General features: G+C 37.5%; 1 protein-coding gene across 4 annotated transcripts in view; it reads left to right on the plus strand.

The window, feature by feature from the left end:
* LOC111595928 (zwei Ig domain protein zig-8) overlaps positions 1-18,109 on the plus strand; it is an 84,024-nt gene extending 65,915 nt beyond the window's left edge. For all 4 annotated transcript variants that reach the window (XM_030223319.1, XM_023309886.2, XM_030223320.1 and 1 more), the window contains 6 exons: positions 6,933-7,246; positions 9,906-9,983; positions 10,305-10,437; positions 16,744-16,987; positions 17,303-17,400; positions 17,483-18,109. In XM_030223319.1, coding sequence (XP_030079179.1) covers positions 6,933-7,246; positions 9,906-9,983; positions 10,305-10,437; positions 16,744-16,987; positions 17,303-17,400; positions 17,483-17,742 — 1,127 coding nt within the window. In that variant the 3' untranslated portion in view covers positions 17,743-18,109. The remainder of the gene's footprint in view (positions 1-6,932; positions 7,247-9,905; positions 9,984-10,304; positions 10,438-16,743; positions 16,988-17,302; positions 17,401-17,482) is intronic.
* The last annotated feature ends 391 nt before the right edge of the window (positions 18,110-18,500 follow it).

The raw sequence follows: 18,500 nt of genomic DNA on the forward strand, positions 1-18,500 counted from the left end.
ACACCTGGCCAGCTGCAAATATAAAATGGAATCAAATTTATGTTGAACATATATATACCTATATGTATACTCTATATATATTATATATATATATCGTATATTGACTTTGGAAAATAATGGCTTGCAATTTGTAGAGCCTACTTTTTTGCTTGGTCTGCAGACAATGAAATATACTTGGGCAAACACATGGCACAAATTGCTGCACGTGTGTGTGTGTGTGTGTGTGTATATGTGGCCCTAAGCACCATCATCAGTTACAAGTGTGAACAATAAATTGTCATCAGCTTTTGAGACGCAGACTTTGCTTTCGACTTCTTCTTCAATTTATGGCGGATTTTCAATTTGTATGCCCCGCGACCAATTCACACGCTCACTTCAGACCCACGGACACGCCCCTCCAGCCTCCGCCACTTATATGAACACGCAAGTATGTTATGCGCACAAAAAAAAAAACGAAGCGGAAAAAATCTTTGCGAAATGAAAAGCAAAAAAAAAAACAGGCAGCATGTGAAGTTTTCTTTGGCGTTTTCATTTTCATTTTCATTTTCCTTATTGTTGTTGTTGTTTGGGGTTTCGCTGACATTTATTGCGCACATTCGTTGCCATTGATTTTTTATGCGTTTTTGAAGTAGTTCAGCTCAGACGACGCTCATAAGTAGGCAACGTTATTTTTTTCAATTTCACTTCATATTATTCGATTTTCCCCAGTGATTATCAGGGGTGTGTGTGCGTGTGTGTTGCTGTTGCAAAGTGTATTTTAATATGGCTTACGCTATGGCACAAACTTAATAAACTTTGTTCGCGCTGCTGTTTGTCAAGACGACAAACTTTCCACATTATTGACAGGCATCGCCATTGGCATATGAGATTTATGGCAAAAACTCCATGAATTTTGTATGACTTTTGAGTGTCAACTAGAAATTTTTATTTTCACTTTACTAAAGTAGTGTCTATATGTATATTCCGGCAAATTACTGCGGATGATAAAAAAAACTATTTGACGAGTTCGCAAACAACTTCAATAAGACATAAGAACACGGAATAAGCAAAGCAGGAATATAAAATATAATAATGTTAATACAGTAAGGGCTGTTCTGAGACGAACTTAATCCTGCAAAAAGTTGTTCGCGGAAGAAGCCACTCAAAGCAAATGGTTTTTTGTCTGCAACTGAATAAAGTCAATACTGAACGAAATAACTTTTTTTTACCACGTATCGGCTCAAGAGGGTTTTTAAGCACTCAACAGATCGAATTAATAGGTTATTCGTCTTACAATCATTTCGTTTCTGTACGAGGTCAACGGTTTCCACAAGTTGAAGAAGTGAAAAAGTATTTGCAAATTGCTTCAAGCAAAGCCAGTTGCTTATCGATTTCCAGTTAGAAGAAAACCATTTTTATTATTTTACTATATTTTCAGGGCATAATAATATATAATAATATATATCTAATGTATACAGACACCTGCAGGGTATATATTAAAAGCCAATCTTTTCCAAGCTTTACACTTTTTTAATTATAATTTTTTTTTTATTTGAAGTGAAGCAGTAAAGGCTTATAGTTGCGTAGCATAAGAAAACTTTTCATAAGCTATTTAAGCTAAATACAAATATTAAGTGTATATAAAGTAGAGCACGCTTAAGTGGATGGCAAATAAAAACCTTTTGGTTTTGGTAAAGGTTTTCATAAATCATTATTGATTTTCTTAAGTTCCAACAAATGGCTGAAAACAGGCATAAAATGAAGAATTGCTTAGCTGACAGAGGCTATCGGAGTTTTCTCTTCAAAGCCCAGCTTAAGGTGATTTTACCTTGTAGTTTTTAAAATTGAATTTTCGCATATTTAATATGTTTAGTTTGCATTTCCCTGCTTTAGATTTTCAAATTAGTTTTCAGCATATTCAATATTTGATTAATGCATCGCAACGGCTGTCGGCAACATTGTTAAATGAAGTGTAAACTTTAGCAGAGCGCAAATTTATATATTATATAGATTTTTCTCGCTTTTCGTCTCAAGCTATGCGAGTGGGCGGATGTAAATGCCATGTCAATGAACGCAACGGATGCCATTAATCCTTGTATTACATTGAGCTGCAGTCAGTGAGTTTGCCTTAGCTGCAGCTGCTGCTGCTGTCATGTAGAGACTTTTGCAAACAGCCCACGGCTGTCCTGGCTGTCGACTGGCGCGCGCTGCAGTTAAGTGAAGCTGCCCGGGTTTTTTTTAAGTGGCTAAACATCCATGATATTCAAAAAATTGTGCGGCTATCATAAACCATCTCGAGTAGCTGTAGTCTATTTGAGTAGGCTTTTGACGCCTTCAGCTATTTGCTTGACCACAACAACAATTTCTGAAAGCTCATTGCCCACTGTAGCTGAGTCTGTGTGTGCGTGTGTGTGTGTGTGTGTTTGTGTGCTATTTTGTATGCTATATACATACATCTATAAACAGGCATTGGCGGCATTCGCCCGCTGGGTAGATCCTGTTCCCATAGATGCCATCTGCACAACAACAAGCCCTAGTCGCCTTTTGATATGCAAAATAAAATTGTGCATAGCGATTTTAATAAATATGCCACACACACACACACACACACACACATATACACACACACAGAGACGTGGGCGAAGTCACCGAGAAGGACCCAGGCGCCGCGTCGTTGATGCTTAAGATGAGCAGCTTATTGAATTTTTCAGAAGCCCTTTTCTGACCCTCCCCTGATACTGCTTAAAGTACTCCTCTTTTCAGCAGCTTAAATGCTTAAAGTCCTTTGCTCTACTTAAGTAGTCATGAATAACTCACACGCAAATTATAATATTATATATTCTAGTTAAGTTTAATCAACTTTGAATAGAGTTTCAGACATGTTTCCCAAAACTTTTACATGTTATATTTATGCGTGTTTGCTTTATAATTTCTTTTAATGCTTTGGCCACATTAAGCTCTTTACCTTTTATTGAATTGTTTATTCGTCATAGACTGCGAGCACTGCTCAGGTTAGTCAACATGTTTTATAGTCTTACAGCATTTTAGAGCTTTTTATATATTATTGCACCTTTAAATGTGCCGCGTTGGGCGACATTAAAAAATAATACCCTCAATATCTCTTCTTATTCAACGGAAATATTTTATTTACGTCGCAGACAACGAGCGCGTTTCCTTTGTTTGTCTTCCTCTTGGGGTTACAAAATCCTACTTTGGGCGCGACAAGCCAGAAGAATACGTATATCTAAAAATAGTCCCGCATCTGTGGTATTGCGCTCATCTATTTGTATTCCTATATAGCACCCATTCAGTCACGTTTCCCCTACCTAGCTCCGCTTATAATTGCTGAAAAGCACGTTCTGTCTATTGAGCTTGTTGGGGCTTGAAATTTGTAAATACTTCAAGTGTGTGAGTGTGTGTACATTGTCATCTATTTGGCATCAATTGAGTGCTTAAACCAAATCCGTAAAGCAGCTTAAATCACACACCTAATCAGCTAAGCATATTTTGATCCCCTAAGCCACATGGGTAGTCGGCATAATATTTGCATTTATTCGACGCCCATTTGACAGTTGAACAAGGTCAATCAAAGGCTTATGTGAACCACTTGACTTGCGTGCTTTGTTCGCAGTTTGGGGAGAAAGAGAAACAAATTTGTACTCTCTGCAACAGTTAAGTTTATAATAAACTTTGTGCAACGGCGCAGCAGCTTTATAGGCCGCAGCAAAAACAAGAAGAAGCAAAATCAACAAAACCAAAAAAAAAAAAAAAAAACAACACTCAACAAACCAACCAAAAGTCAAAAGGCAACCATAAACCGCAGCCAGCCAGCTAACCAAACCAAGCCAACCAGTCATTAAGCTCTTGCCCGCGCTGCTAACCAATCTGCAACCTTCAACCTCGCTGCCGCGTTATCATCAACAACAACAACAACAACAAAGAGAATTTCACTTAAAAAAAGTCGATCGTTAAATCAAAAAGGCGCATTCGAGTGCCTGCAACATCATTAGTTGCAGTTCATACACACTCAAGCGCAAGTTATGGCGCAGATAGCTACCCTTAACCAAATCCCCATGGGTACACCACAAGCCGCCCCGCCCAAGGACCCATCCCTGCGCGCTTTTTGTGTGAGGTGTCCAAATTAAATTTGCATCAGTTGCTCGACGAGCATCTAAATGATGCCAAAAAATATGAGCGTTCGAGTGTCTGCGTCTGTGTGTGTGTGTGATATGAGTGTGTCTGCAGCATAAAGCCAAACAACAACAACAACAACAAGTGCAATACTCACTTTGGCGCTTTTTTGCATGTTCCTTTTTTTCGCGTGTGTGTAGTTTACTTTTGCTATACCCTGTAGACGAGAGCACGTAAAGGCGGGCTTGCTAGTGCAAGCGACTGCATGTGCCAGCAGGCTGGAGCACATAATCGAGCTTAGCTTTAATTTTTCTAATAAAAAAAAATACGTTTAATAGATTTTTTTTTTAATTTCAAGCATTCAATGGGTATCTAGCAGTGTCATACTAGGCAAATGGCGCTTCGCACATGGCAAAAACGGATGTGTGCATATGTCTCCCACCTGTTTTTCTCTTGCTCGCTTCCCATGTGTGTCTCTCTCCCTCTGTGTGTGTGTGTGTGTGTGTGTGTGGGCACTTAAATAATTTAGATTTTTGTGTCTAACATGCAGAAGTGCCACAACGGCCTAAAAGATTCAAGTGCAACAGCAGCAGCAGTAGCAGCTGCCAAAGTGAGTGACCCAGTTAGAGAGCTGCAGTTAGGGTATACGGGGAGCAGTTGGCGCTGTCAGCAGTTGGTCGTGCGGCGACAGTGGCAACGAGCTAAATTGAGAAGCAGCCGCGCACGTTGAATTCTAAGTGTCGCTGTTACGTGTGTCTCGGTGCGTCGGCTCCGGCATTATGCGCTCATTAAAATGTCAAATAAATTCAAATGCAAAAATATGCATTTTACTTTGGAATGCCACCAAGTGTTGCACTTGACAACAAAAATGGAGCTAGAAGAGGAAGAATGATAATGCACGAGTCACAGGAATTTGTGCGCGGTCGAGCGTGTCTAATGTATGTGTGTGGGTGTGTGCATATCTTGCATATATGCACCATATATATTCATAAATCTGAGTGTGAACTTTGAACTTTGGCTAAACGGTCAATGAAATGTCAGACATTGCTGAGCAGACTGCACAAGGTATTTTTTAATTTCAAGTATGGAGTGTAAATTGTAGATGAATATTAAATATTTCTTTCGAGAAATAAGTAGAAATAAATGTAAAACTAAATTATTTCACAATCTTAAAGTCTATATGATGTATAAAAAATATTAAGCCAAACTAAATTTTTGTTTAGAGAATATACATATTATTTTTAAGCTGAGTAAACTAAGATAATTACGAACAAATATAGCTACAAAATGAGTTGAATATATTTTATCAATTATTTAAAATTCATAACAAAATTATTATTTAAATAAAATTATGAAATATATTGAATTTCTTAAATTTTTAAATATTTGTTAAATAATTTAGATTTAGAAATAGAATTTTTTTTATTTATATATATTTTTATAAAAATTTCATTAAATTTATTGAGTTAGAAAGAGCTGATTAGGTAGTTTATAGATGGATTTATAATTTAATATATATTTAATTTGATTACGAAACTTCAGGATAATGGTCAATGGATGGTCTCTTTGATAACTTAGAGAGCTTTTTGGGTTAGCAATAAAATTAAACTCTTGAAATATTTTTCATAAGATTTAAAAGAGACTTATCTAATCGAATCTAATCTTATTAAGACCTTTTTTACATCATATACGTTATCAATCTCAAGTCTTTTAATTAATCTTTTTTCACTGTTCCATCTTTTGCCAGCTAAATATAGAACTGATCTGCTGAATGTGTTCCTTAAGTAGAGCCACCGGCTGTTGATGATTTTAGATTTCTTTGACTTAAACAAATAAAAATTGTTGTTTTGGCGCTTTGCACGTTTTCTATTGCGCTCATTAACTGTAATTTCAGAGTTGTCAAATTTTTTCTGGTATTTTTTATGGCTATTTGGCAAGCGCGTGAAAGGAATGCGAAGCGAGTTCTGTTTTATGTGCACTTCCGGCCGCAAGGCCATTAAAGCGCTCGTTTATTTTAATTAAAAACAATTTCCGTTGTTTAGCTGCAGAGCAGAGAGCAGAGAGCAATCGTTTGATTGTGGGTCTACAATGCTTTTTATAATTATTATAACGAGCATTTTCCGCCAGTGGGTAACTGCTGCATTCTATTGGCCATTGTCTTCAAGCCAAGCCGTCATTTCAGCTGTCTGCAAACTGAGCTCAAGTACGCACACAGATAGCACACACACACATACGCAGCACACATGAACACACTGAACAATCTCCTTTTGACTTTTCTCACATGCTCAAGCACTTGGGCTCTGGGCATTGAGTGGCATTTAATTAATTTGCTTTCAATGCACTCGTCTTTGTATACCCTTTTGTTTAGGGGCTCTATGCGTTACGCCATTAGACTTAAGTGCCTTTTTTTTGGTATACTCATTCAAAATCAGTCAATAGGGTATACTACCTTGCTTAAATTGCTTGTAATAAAATGAAGTAGAATTAGAAACAGTGACTTGCAAAGTTATAGACATTATTAAGTATACCTAACAAATGTTGAACCATAAACACTAAAACTGTGCTGAGAGTTTCGAAAAGTAAGCTTCGATTTTCCATCAGTCTAATAAATATGGCATTCGACGAGGGTATTTTCTAGTCATGCACAGCCGTCTTAAATATTCTCACTTGTTTTTTGCCTAGTCTAAGCTGTAAACGAAGTTTTGTAGGCAGGCAATTCAATCAACAATTGCGGCATTTGCTTATTCAATTCTCTATGCTTGCTTCTCGCTTCTCAATTTATCAATTTCTCAATTTCTCTCGGTTTTCTCTTTCTTTTGCAGCTGATGGCCTCATAGACAACGACTTGTTGCCCTCTATTGCGGCTGTGGATGATGTATATATCGCCTCCCTGGTCAATGGCCATGGCCACAGCCACAACATGAATGGAAATGGGAATGGGAATGGCAACCACCACTTGCACCACAACAATGTGGCGCAGTTTGACAATGGCTTGGACGAGCTGGTGGACGAGCAAGTGGATGAGACAACTTATCCGCCGCCGGTCTTTGATTTCGGCATGCCACGGAATATTACCGCTAGGACGGGACACACAGCGGCCATCAATTGCCGTGTGGAGAATCTGCGCGATAAATCGGTGAGTCAAGTGCTAACGCCATTGTGTGCGGTTGCTTATCTTAAAATGCGTTTTTTTTTCTCCCTCTCGGATATATATTTTATGCAGTTTTAACTAGCGCCCGGGCAAATATTGACCTTGCCGGGGACTAGTCAAGCTGAAAATCAAGTTACCGCCAAAGTCCACAAAGTCGACTAAGTCGCCAAAGTTTGGTTTTTTTTCCACTACAGTTTCTTTTTTTCTGGGTTCTTCTTCTTTTTTTGTCAGTTTGTTCAGCTACTCGTATCGTTTTCCGGTTCCGCTTTCATTGTCCGCATGCCCCATCATCTTTCATCTGCTCTTTTTTTCGGTAATTTTCTTGCTTGAATGTCCTTTGCCCCCAACCTTGGTGCTGTTTACTGCTTTGTCGAGTCCATTGGCATGCGCCACCCCCGAAAAGTTTAGTTTATGGTTTTGCATTGTGTTTCATCTTCCGCGATTCTCTGTTTTTTTTTCTCTTAATTTCGCTGCTTTTTTACTTCCCGTTGCTCTCATATCTATTGATTGCTCTGCGCTGCTTCATCAACTTTAAAGTTTATTTCACTGCGTTTTTCTTTCACTTTACAACATTGTTCAATTTTCTTCTGCTTCTTCTTTTTGCCTGTTTTTTTTTGCGGCTTGTTTGCACTTGCTGTGAAATATTTGTGCTGTGCATAGAAATGAGTGCCAATCAATTAATGCTGAGCTTCTCTTTACTTGAGGTAGACAATTTAAGTTTCTGTTATACAAGTTTGCTTGTTGGAGTGGAAAAGGCTTTTAGAATCTAGTACCTAGCATGCTATTGGCAATATTTGAATATAATAAAGTTTCTTGGAAATTAACATAGTCTATTAAAAGTATATTTACAAAACGTACAAAGCAGTTCATTGTGAAAGCATTTATTTGGAATTATTTACTAAGAAATTAATTGTTTTATTTTATAAATTTGGCTGTTGGAACTCCAGAGCCTTAAACTCTATCAGACATATACATTATGATACATATTTTGAGTGTTTTTTTCTGTTAAAGTAAAAAAAAAACCAAAAAATTCTTAGCAGAATGTAATAATAGTTTAAGCCAAGACTTGTACCATGGAATTAATATGTTTGAATTTTTAAGGAATTTTGCTGATTAAATAAATACATTTCTTATCAGCCAGGAATATTTATTTTGCTCTACAAAGAACTAACTTATATTGCCATGACCATGTGTAATTGGAGTATAGTGAAGTCATTACAATATACTTAATCGATTCGAATGTGGCTTAATGCTCTCCCGCAGCTCACTCGAAGATAAAGGCTTCAGTATTGTAGACAAAAAGAGATTCGGCCTATGTGGAGGCTTGAATATTTTCCCGAGGGACGAAAGCTTCACTGCAGGAGTGAATTTTCTTCCATCGAAATCAATCCCTTCTTACGCTAGAGTAGACCTTGGCTCCTTGAATCTGTTGGCTGTTCATACTAATTTAGCAACAAAAGTGTTAAGTTTATTCTAGATACGTAGCAAAGCACAAATGATTTCAGGTGTATCATTTCATCTTGTGATACTTGAAAATGTTTTCTTCTTATAAACTAATATTTGAGCAGTAACATTTTGAACCCTTTTCAATTTCTTCACTCAAAACTTTGCCACTTTTGTTTTTCTAACTAAAGCGAACAGCACTTGTTCAAGTTGGTTTTCTAAGAGCTATTGCATCATTAATCTGAACTAGTTGCAAGGTCAGTTTTGCAGAAAGTTTTCAGCTTAACCCCAATGAATGCTTAGCATCTGGTTTGGTTTGGTTTGGGTTTCCACTTTCCTACTTTTTTCGTTTGTCACCTTTCGCTGTGGCGTTTTCCGAAAGAGCAGTCACTAAATCTATCATTGCGAACGGCGCTGCTTTGCATAGCTTTGCGCAGCTTTGCCTTTTCGGTTTCGACTTTTTTGCACCTTAGCCAAGACCCATCAAAAGAGTCCGCACCCAGCTCATCATCATCCAGCGAGATTTAGTAGCACCTTTCTTTCTGTTTTGCCTTTCGCTTTTCTGTTCATTTTTTTCGTTTTTTCGTATTGAAGGTGGGCGAATTCCGTTTCCTTTTGCCACTTTGACACTTTTAGTTTGGGCTTCAGTTTTTCGTGTTTTGTTTTTGGCCCTTTTTTTCTTTAGCAGAACAAAAAGTTTTGGTTGCCTGCGGCAGGTTTGCAGATTACTTTTTGGCTGCTTTTGCGGAATGGGGTGGACGAGGCGGAGAGCTATAGCCACCATTTTTCGAAGGCTTTGGTAACTTTAAGCCGCTGACATTTTGGGCACGCACTTCGTGCTTCGTCCTGCTGCCGAATGCTGCCTGGCTGCAGGTCTACTCGCAAATCGCTTTGTCTGCAGCCGCTGCCGCTGCCGGCGCCGCCGCTGCTGCTTCTGTATTTACTAAAGTTTTTTAGTTTTTGTTCTTTTTATTTCTTTCATTTTTTTTTTGTATATATATATATATATATATTTTTTTTTTTACAGCGTTTAGTTCATTTCGTCGTTTGGTTTATTAAATTTTCTATCTTTATTTTGGCCAGGTCCCCTTTGGCCAGGGCCAAAGCAATTTTTAAAATTGACTTAAGCGCTCATTGTCCTTCTGTCTTGCTCACTCTTTCTATATGTATGTGTGTGCGTGTGCCTTTTGTCTATTTGCAGGTATCTTGGATAAGGAAACGCGATTTGCACATTCTGACTGCAGGCATTCTGACCTACACTTCTGATGAGCGCTTCAAGGTGCGTATACGTAATCTACTTATTGTACTCAACTACCTTGTCTCTCTCACTCTGCCTGTCTGGCTTATTAAAAGAGGCCAGGGGCGAAGGGGGTTGGCTTGACTGAACCATTTGTAAGCCAAGTCAGCTTAATTGCGTATGCATTTCGTTGCTACTCACCTGCCTGCCTGGCTTGTATGCATTGATTAAATTTGGCCCAAGGACATTGCCAAAAGGCAGGCTCAGCTGAAAGCTGCTCTACTCCAACCCCCCCGGACACCCTTAGCTCTGCAACTCGACTGACATTGCCTTAACGATTTATCTATGCATTTTGGCTTGCAGGTCGTACGCACCGCCGACTCGAAGGATTGGACATTGCATGTGAAATATGCGCAGCCACGTGACAGCGGCATCTACGAGTGCCAGGTGAATACGGAGCCAAAGATTTCGATGGCATTTCGCTTGAATGTTATAGGTGAGTAAGCCCGCCTTTCTCTCTCTCTCTCTCTGTCTCTCCCACTCTTGCTCCAGACTTTGTAATAAACACCCATTCGGAGTTCTTATGCATTGTCAACGAGTTGTCCTCGCACGACTTCCAACTGGCAACTGGCAACTGACAACTTTTTGTTGTAGACTAACCCAGCCATTGGGGAGAGTGTCTTTCAAATTGTTGGCAAACTTTGTCAGATGCATTTGGTGGGAACTTTGCATAAAGTTTTTGTTAGTCATGCGTCATGCTGCGACATCATGTCGCAATGCAGCGTGTAAATATGTACAATAAGCCAATTTCTACAGCAGCAAATACGCCCACACACACAGCCATACATACACAGACTTATTATACATATGCATATATAAGTCTATATACGCATGTGTACGTTCTTTAAGGGTTTCTTTTATGAGCCATAAAAATGTGAGTTGAAATTAAAGCGACTTTTAAGCATTTTTTCTTCAATAACAAATGCATCAATATATTGATAAAAAGGAGAAGAGGAAGCGAACACATATGCTCATAAATATTATAGCTGACTTTGTTTGCCATTAAGCAGATATTAAATATTTATTTTTCGTTTTAAAGAAATTGCGCGTTTTTATTATGCAGCAAAACAATATTTGCCTTCGATTATTTTAAAGTAATTTATTCTTAATCATAGATTAATTTGGTAAATTAATTTATCTTGAATTATAAAAATTATTTTTTATTTTTCATTTCAATTAATTTAATTACAATTAAAATAATTCATTTTGTAAATTAAATATTTTTTGGAATTTTTTTAAAATATATTTCTAATTTTACTAATTAATAAATAAATTTCTATATAATGTTATATACCTAGAATATATTAAATATGTTTCGGCTGTCAACATTTACAAAGATGTGGTCCTAATCTAAGTTTTAAGTCCAAGATATATGTGTTTAGCTACGAAAAATATAAAAATGCTTAAAATAGTTTATAAACAATTTATAAAAACTCTTTTTAATTCTACTATTTCTATTTCTCTTCAATTCAGTTGAAGTCATAATTTTTTCGTAATTAGCAAAAAAATCTTTAATTGATCTACCATAAAACGAGTTTAAGCCAGTAAACAATTTAATATTCGCAAAGAATTATTAAAAACAATTGAACTTTGAATGGATGCAGTTGCTGGTTCTTATGGAGGCTATTTAATTAAAGTGCTAACACTATAATTATGATAATCGAACCACTTTGATGGGCATGTCTTGATAGCACAAAGCACTTGCCAATTTCTAGAATAGCCCATCAAATGGAGTTTATCAAGTGGTCAAGTGGGCTGGCGGTCTAATGTGGGTCAGCTTAATGGGCGTCTGGCTGCAGATAAAGATGTCTGTATATGTACGCAGATAGATATGTGTGTATATATGTATGTATGTAGCCGGCATGTATGTCTGGGGCACTATCTTTTTGTTTTGCTCTACACTTTTCCACACGTTTTGCATGCAAACGCAATTTGCATTTAAATTCAATACTAAATTCATATGCTGGCTGTAATACACACCAGCCAGGCCGAGACGCAGGCGTGGCCCCCGAAGGCAGTGTGTGTGTTAAATCCTTTGAGGTGTGTTTTGCACGTTTACACTGCGCTCTCATGCCATTGTTTTGGCATTTTACAAGTTTTCTACAATGGATTTCCGTTGAGTCTCAACTCAGGATCGTTGCCTCCTGTGTGTGCTTGAGTTTGTGCGTGTGTGTGTTTGTTTGTTATAAATTGTTACACAATAGCATGCACGTTCATGTTTCATTCATGCACATAAAATTGATTTAGAAAGTTTTTTTCCCTTTTTTTTTTTGGCTCAATGTTTGTCATCGTGTTCGAAGGCAAAACTTTTGCTTATTTATTTATTTTGATTATATTTTTGCCCCCTTCCCTTTTTTTTTGTATTCCCAGCCAAAGTTAATTGAAATTATTGAATAGTTTCTCCTTCTTTTCTTTTTTTTTTGGTTTATGTTTTTGTTCGGTTTGATTGGTTTAGTTTCGAACGTAATGCGATATGATTTGATTCGAATGCGAGTCACTTGTGTATTCCTTCGGGGGTATTCGGTCGTTTTGCTCGAATCCACTCGAGAGCCATTCAAGTGATTCAATTAGCTAAAAATGTTGGCTTCTTGTTGGTAGTAGCAACATTTTTGCTGTGATATATGTAGCGCACATGTTCTCAAAAGAGCAGCAACAGACAACAACGCAGACACGTTTAGCAGGAAGCACTAGAGCAGAGCAGCAGCAGCTGGGGATTCGCAACTACAAATTGGCTAGCAGGAACCACCTGACTTTATTTATAACAAACTCGGGGGCCAAATCTCATCAACAGCTATAAACTCAAATCAACGCGTTGTCGCTTCCTGTTCAAACCCTCCTCGGCCCCCGTCGCACTTGGGTGCTTCCGTTGCACTTGCAACCTGCACCAAAACACACTTTGGCAAGGCAAAAAAAAACTAATCCCTTCGCCCTTCGTATGCTGCCTTCGCCTCTGCCAGTTTCTTGTGCCGGCGACGGAAAGTCGCCGCAATGCCAAGAAGAAAAATTTATGCAAATTATTTGAGAAAATAAAACGAAGAAAAGTGAAAAAGAAAAATGCTCAGCGCAGATTTTTATAGCCGAATTGCAAATGTCTAGAATGGGGTATATTGTGCGATAGTCTGAGATAAGATATAGATCTTAATCTTGATCAGCATTAACGGCAAAGTCTATATATAAAGCTATACAGTAATTTGTTTATCTATATCTGTTCACGTTTTTAACTTACAAATACTTGTAGGTATCGATTATATAGTGGTTGCAAAAGATATTAATTGATGTAGAGCATTCTTATTTTAAGGCTAATTTGAAGTCTATAAATCCCTACACTAGTGTTACAGGGCATTTGCTAGTCGTGCACTCGCCAGCTAGACACTTTGACTTATTTTGCTGTTGGCTTCTGGAGTTGGCGGCGTGATAAAATATTCCGTCACCGGTCTTACGCACCCAAAAGCGAGCAGGAAAGCTTGCCCCCTCCCCCAGAAACAACGGGCAAAAAATTCCTCTCGAGCGAGTGCAAACAAATTATATTTTAGATTTAAGCTGGCTATATGCAGCACATACAAATCGCACAAGAAACTGTGCCATAAATCGTGTTTGCCAGTTTAAATCTAACTTGTGGACAGAAGACTATCAACTGCCTGCGTTTAGCTCTGCCAATTGAAGACTAAATAGTTGCAGAGTATTTAAGCTGAGACCAAGAAAGTGAAAGTAAAAAGTAAAAATAATTATGATGTATGTTCTGAGAATTTTATTTATTTTTTGTTGTTTGCTGAAAAAAAAAAAATTAAAAATTAAATGAATAAAGCTAAACCGATTTATTTCCATAGCAAATCATTTAGAGTTTAACTATATTTTTTTATAAAATAAAAATAAATAGAATTTAATTTTAATTACATTAAATTATTACTTTAAACATACATTAAAATTAATATCTTAAGCAGTCAGAAATTATTTGAAATAAATTTAATTACACTTTACATTATTTGGGCTGAGCTTCTGCTTGAATATCAATAGTATATACCGAATGTGTAGATACCTATATATATGTACATATAAATTGTTTTGATTGTCTGCCGCCTTAATCTGTGCCATAAAGCGCAACTCTCGCAGGACTTCACAATTCAGGTGGCTATTAAGTGAAGAGTCAATTCCAGGGAATTGCTCGTGGGTGGTCTTTGTGTTATCAATAGCAGCCCATAACAGGCACATAATCATCATAAAAATCCGCACCTAACTAGTGGCAAATGGCTAGTAGATACCCTGTAATAAAACACCAAAAGCTCAACATAAAAGATTGCTGATGTAAGACTCCGACTTTAGCTCTTTCTTTCAATCTAGTTATTTTTTCCATGTCCTTGACTAATTTATTTCTCAGTTTATCAGTAACAATTTTTTGCTTTATTTAGCAACAATAACTTCTGCTACGTTAGCATACCCTATTTCATGTATTAAATGTGTACAGAGTATGCCGAAAAAACAAAAACTAAATGAAATGGCAAAACTAACACATAAAAATTTGTAACCACAAAGCCCAAAATATTTGGTTGTTCTCTGTGTTATTTCTGATTGTATGTGTGCTTGGGGAGTTCCTCTCTTGTGTGTTGGGTTGGGATCTAACATTGACCCATGGTACGCGTGGGCGGCGCTGGGCGAATAAAGATGTTGTGAGGCGCAATTCTTGTTGCCTGTCGCGCATTTTACACGCATTTTAAGTATTGTTCGCCAGTTGTTAGTGCACGCACATGTGTGGGAGAGGATGTTGTAGCGGGTTATAGGTCGAAGGGCGAAACATGTGTGAGTGCGGATCATGAACGGAACCATTATGTTCACAGCATTGCGTTGATGGCTGTTGCTTTGCCTGACTGCCTGCGTGGCTTTCTAATATTGGCCTTGATTTTGGGGGCGAGATAACTTGATGTTGTTGCTGCTGCTGCTGCTGTAGATGTTGGCAGTTGGCAGTTGGCAGTTAGCAGCTGCCGCAGACAGAGACAAATGCGTGGCATACACTCGTCTACGCGCATATAGCAAACATTTTCCCACTCGTAGGCACTGAAAATTGGTTTAATGTTTTTTCTGTGCGTCGACCGAACGGTTTGGCCAACGGCAGACCGTCAACAAAGTCAACTGTTGACGTTGTTAATGATGTGCAGTGGGGGACAGAGACAAGTTAGCATTAGCAGCCAGCAGCCAGCAGCCAGTAAAGCCGATTTCAGTGAAACAACAGAGACAGACGAGGCTGTCGAGGCGGCCAGTTAGTTAACTTGATAATAGCTTAGCGCCCACTGGGTAACGAATCGTCGCCTAACCAACTGACAGTATGACAACAACTTGGAATATAAATCGATATAGAAATGTTTACTTCTTAGAGCCCAACAGAGTGGACCACGCAAAACACTGAGCGAAACGCTTTAATGGCGACACAGTTAAAGAGCACGCTTTTTCTCACCATATCTCTCTCTCTCTCTTTCTCTCTCTGAAACCATAAAGTACATCTGTTGTAGTTCAGTATGAACAAACGTGCCACTAGAGTCATATATTATATATATACTAATTGGTCTTCATTATGTTTTATCTGATTAGAATTGCTCATCAAATAAATTTTATAAATTACATAAAATGAATTAATATTTAATTAAAAGTATTTATTTATTATAGTAAATATTAAAATAAAAATATATATAAATATTTATTTATTATAATAAATATTTATGAATCATTTCTTTTAATTCACATATATTCATATATACATTCATATATATACATATATATATATACCAAGACTTTATTAATATATATAATACCAATATTTATTATATATTTATATATATAGATATTCTTAGTATACCCAAATTTAAATATACACTCTTTGTGTCTTATGGTTTCCCAGCATCGATTGCCAAAAGATTACGACAAAATGTGACGTTTCATCTCTCAATTGGTATACTTCATTAGGTTTCCTTCTATTGACGCACAATCAAAATATTGTGCTCTGCTTTATGGCCAAGTTCATTGAAAAGTCAATGGCCAATAATACATTTTTGGCCTAATACTCAAAGTACTTTGACATTATCTAGACCAATACAGAACAAAACATTTTGAGCTGTTAATGAGTGAATTGTTTAATTTCATTATCAAAGTATTGTCCACAGATTTTGCTAAATAAGAAAAAATTAAATTATGGAACAATTTTATAATTTTATATCAGCCAAATATTTTTAAAATTTAAAATTAAATAGTGAAATATTTTCTTTTGCATTTAGATATATTCTAGTAGATATGTTTAATATCACTCAAGTGTAAATAAATGCTGAAAAACGTAGCCCTCTTAAAGCCTAAATCTAGATACGCAATCAAAGCGAAAAGCCCGTTGAATTTTAAAGGAATTTTGTGTGCTCGGCCAGGGCGTCACGTAGCCTGGTCGACAGTTGAACCTGGGCGAGGCGCTTATTAAGGGGTCGCCAACGTTGACAGACTTTTGGTAGGCAGTGCTTGTGGTATGCTGGTGCATCTTTGATTCATCGAGTGTAATTGTGGATGATCTGCTGAATTGTCGCCATACCAATGAAATGCTGGCGTTGACGTTGTTGCCAGCGGTTAGCCACATGCTTAACAGCCGTTAAGCCAGTGAGCGGGTGGGATGCGGATTTGGGTATTGGATTTGGAGCTGTATCGATGCGATGGGGAGCGAATGCCTAGAAGTGCTATTAATCAATTTTGCGCACGTTCCATTTGCCATTTACAGTGACGCCGCCAGATGCCAAAGCGATTATAGCCGGACCAACGGATTTGTACGTTAAAGTGGGCAGCGTCATAACGCTCACATGCCACGTGAAGCAGCCGGCAACGGCGGCCCAGGATATTGGACCAATTTACTGGTATCGCGGTCCGTACATTCTGACACCTTTTGTGGCGCATCCGAATGATGCTGCCATCGATTTGCAGCGCATCTCGATGGAATCAACGCTTGCCGAGAAGCTGCAAAGCAGGTAAGCAATAGCCCTCATCATCATCATCCTCGTCATCATCATGATCATCATCATCATCAGCCAGTTCAAGGGTTAGGTTAGCATCAGGTATCAATATGAAGGTATTCAGACGCTCAACTAAGCAGAGGGCGTGCAACACAACAACTACATGCTCAATAGATGGGCGTCTCTACTTTGGCTCTTGTTAGTTTCCAGCTGAATGGCTGCAACTTTGATCAATGAAGTTGAATTCATGTGGCAACTGATTGGCCCCATGTTGAATGCTGAAGTGTGGCTTGCTCTTTGCTTTAAACTTTCGCTTTAATCGCTTTCCAGATTGCGAATTGCCAATGCCCAGTTGCTGGACACGGGCAACTACACGTGCATGCCGACGACAGCCGAGGCGGCCAGCGTTGTGGTCAATGTCATTAACGGTAAGTGGCAGGCACTCGACATTCAATCCCTCCTGCATTTTTCTTCAATTTCTTCAATTTTCTTCATCTTCTATTTTCTCAGACGAAAGCCCAGCGGCTATGCAGAAAAGTGGCGGCAATGGCAGCTGCCTTCGAAGCAGCCTCAACTTCAACCTGGCTCTGGCATTGGCAGTCAGCGCGGTGGTGCGATGGCTTCGCTGGCTACTCGGTACTAATTCCTCTCCACTCTCTTCATCCTTAGTGCATATCAATTATGAATCCAGGCGGCATACACAGCAACAGCAACAGCAACGGCGGCACGAGCAGCCACAGCATCAGCTGCAGCAGTCTATGACATCATGATAATTAAGTTAAGCGATTATCCACACAGCAAACTGTAAATAATTTAATTGTTAGTTACAAAAAAAAAATAATAAAAAATATAATTACAACGGAAAGATGTCATGCAATAAATGATATACAAGAATTAGTGTTAATTTTATGCATAGCGTAAAAGTACATAACAATAACTAAACACAGCAGAAAATCGACGATAGTCAATAAGAGAGATAAAAACGAACATCAAATAAAAATAATGAAAAAAACTAATTATAATTGTAATGGCAAAGTGTTAAATTACTTGTGCGCTTTCAATTTAATTTAACACTTTCCCTAGCACCAAAAAGACGAAAAACGCGATCACAAAATATATAAAAAAAAAACTATAACAAATAGCCACTATAAAAATAAATAAATTGTTAATTTGAGCAGCAAATGTATAAAAAAATATATATATTAATTAAAAATCTACTTATGTAAATAAATTTCAATTCATTTGCCAACTTTAGTTAACTGAATTAACTAATTAACAAACGTACTTTATTTGCAAAACAATTTAAACAAATAAAGTCTTATAAATGTCAGCAAAACTATCAAATAAATGCAAACTATATAAATGTAATATAAGCTAAATGAAAAAAATCAAAAAACCCAAAAAAAAAACATTTATAACAAAAATAAAATAAAGTAAGAAAAATAAACCTAAAGTAAATGATGACAAAATACTGCACACTCCATCAAAACATTATATATCTCTATATATACATATATATATAGTTTAA

The sequence above is a fragment of the Drosophila hydei genome, unplaced genomic scaffold (genome assembly GCF_003285905.1).
Source record: "Drosophila hydei strain 15085-1641.00,03,60 unplaced genomic scaffold, DhydRS2 tig00000172-arrow-pilon, whole genome shotgun sequence".
In the NCBI taxonomy this organism is placed as follows: Eukaryota; Metazoa; Arthropoda; class Insecta; order Diptera; family Drosophilidae; genus Drosophila; species Drosophila hydei.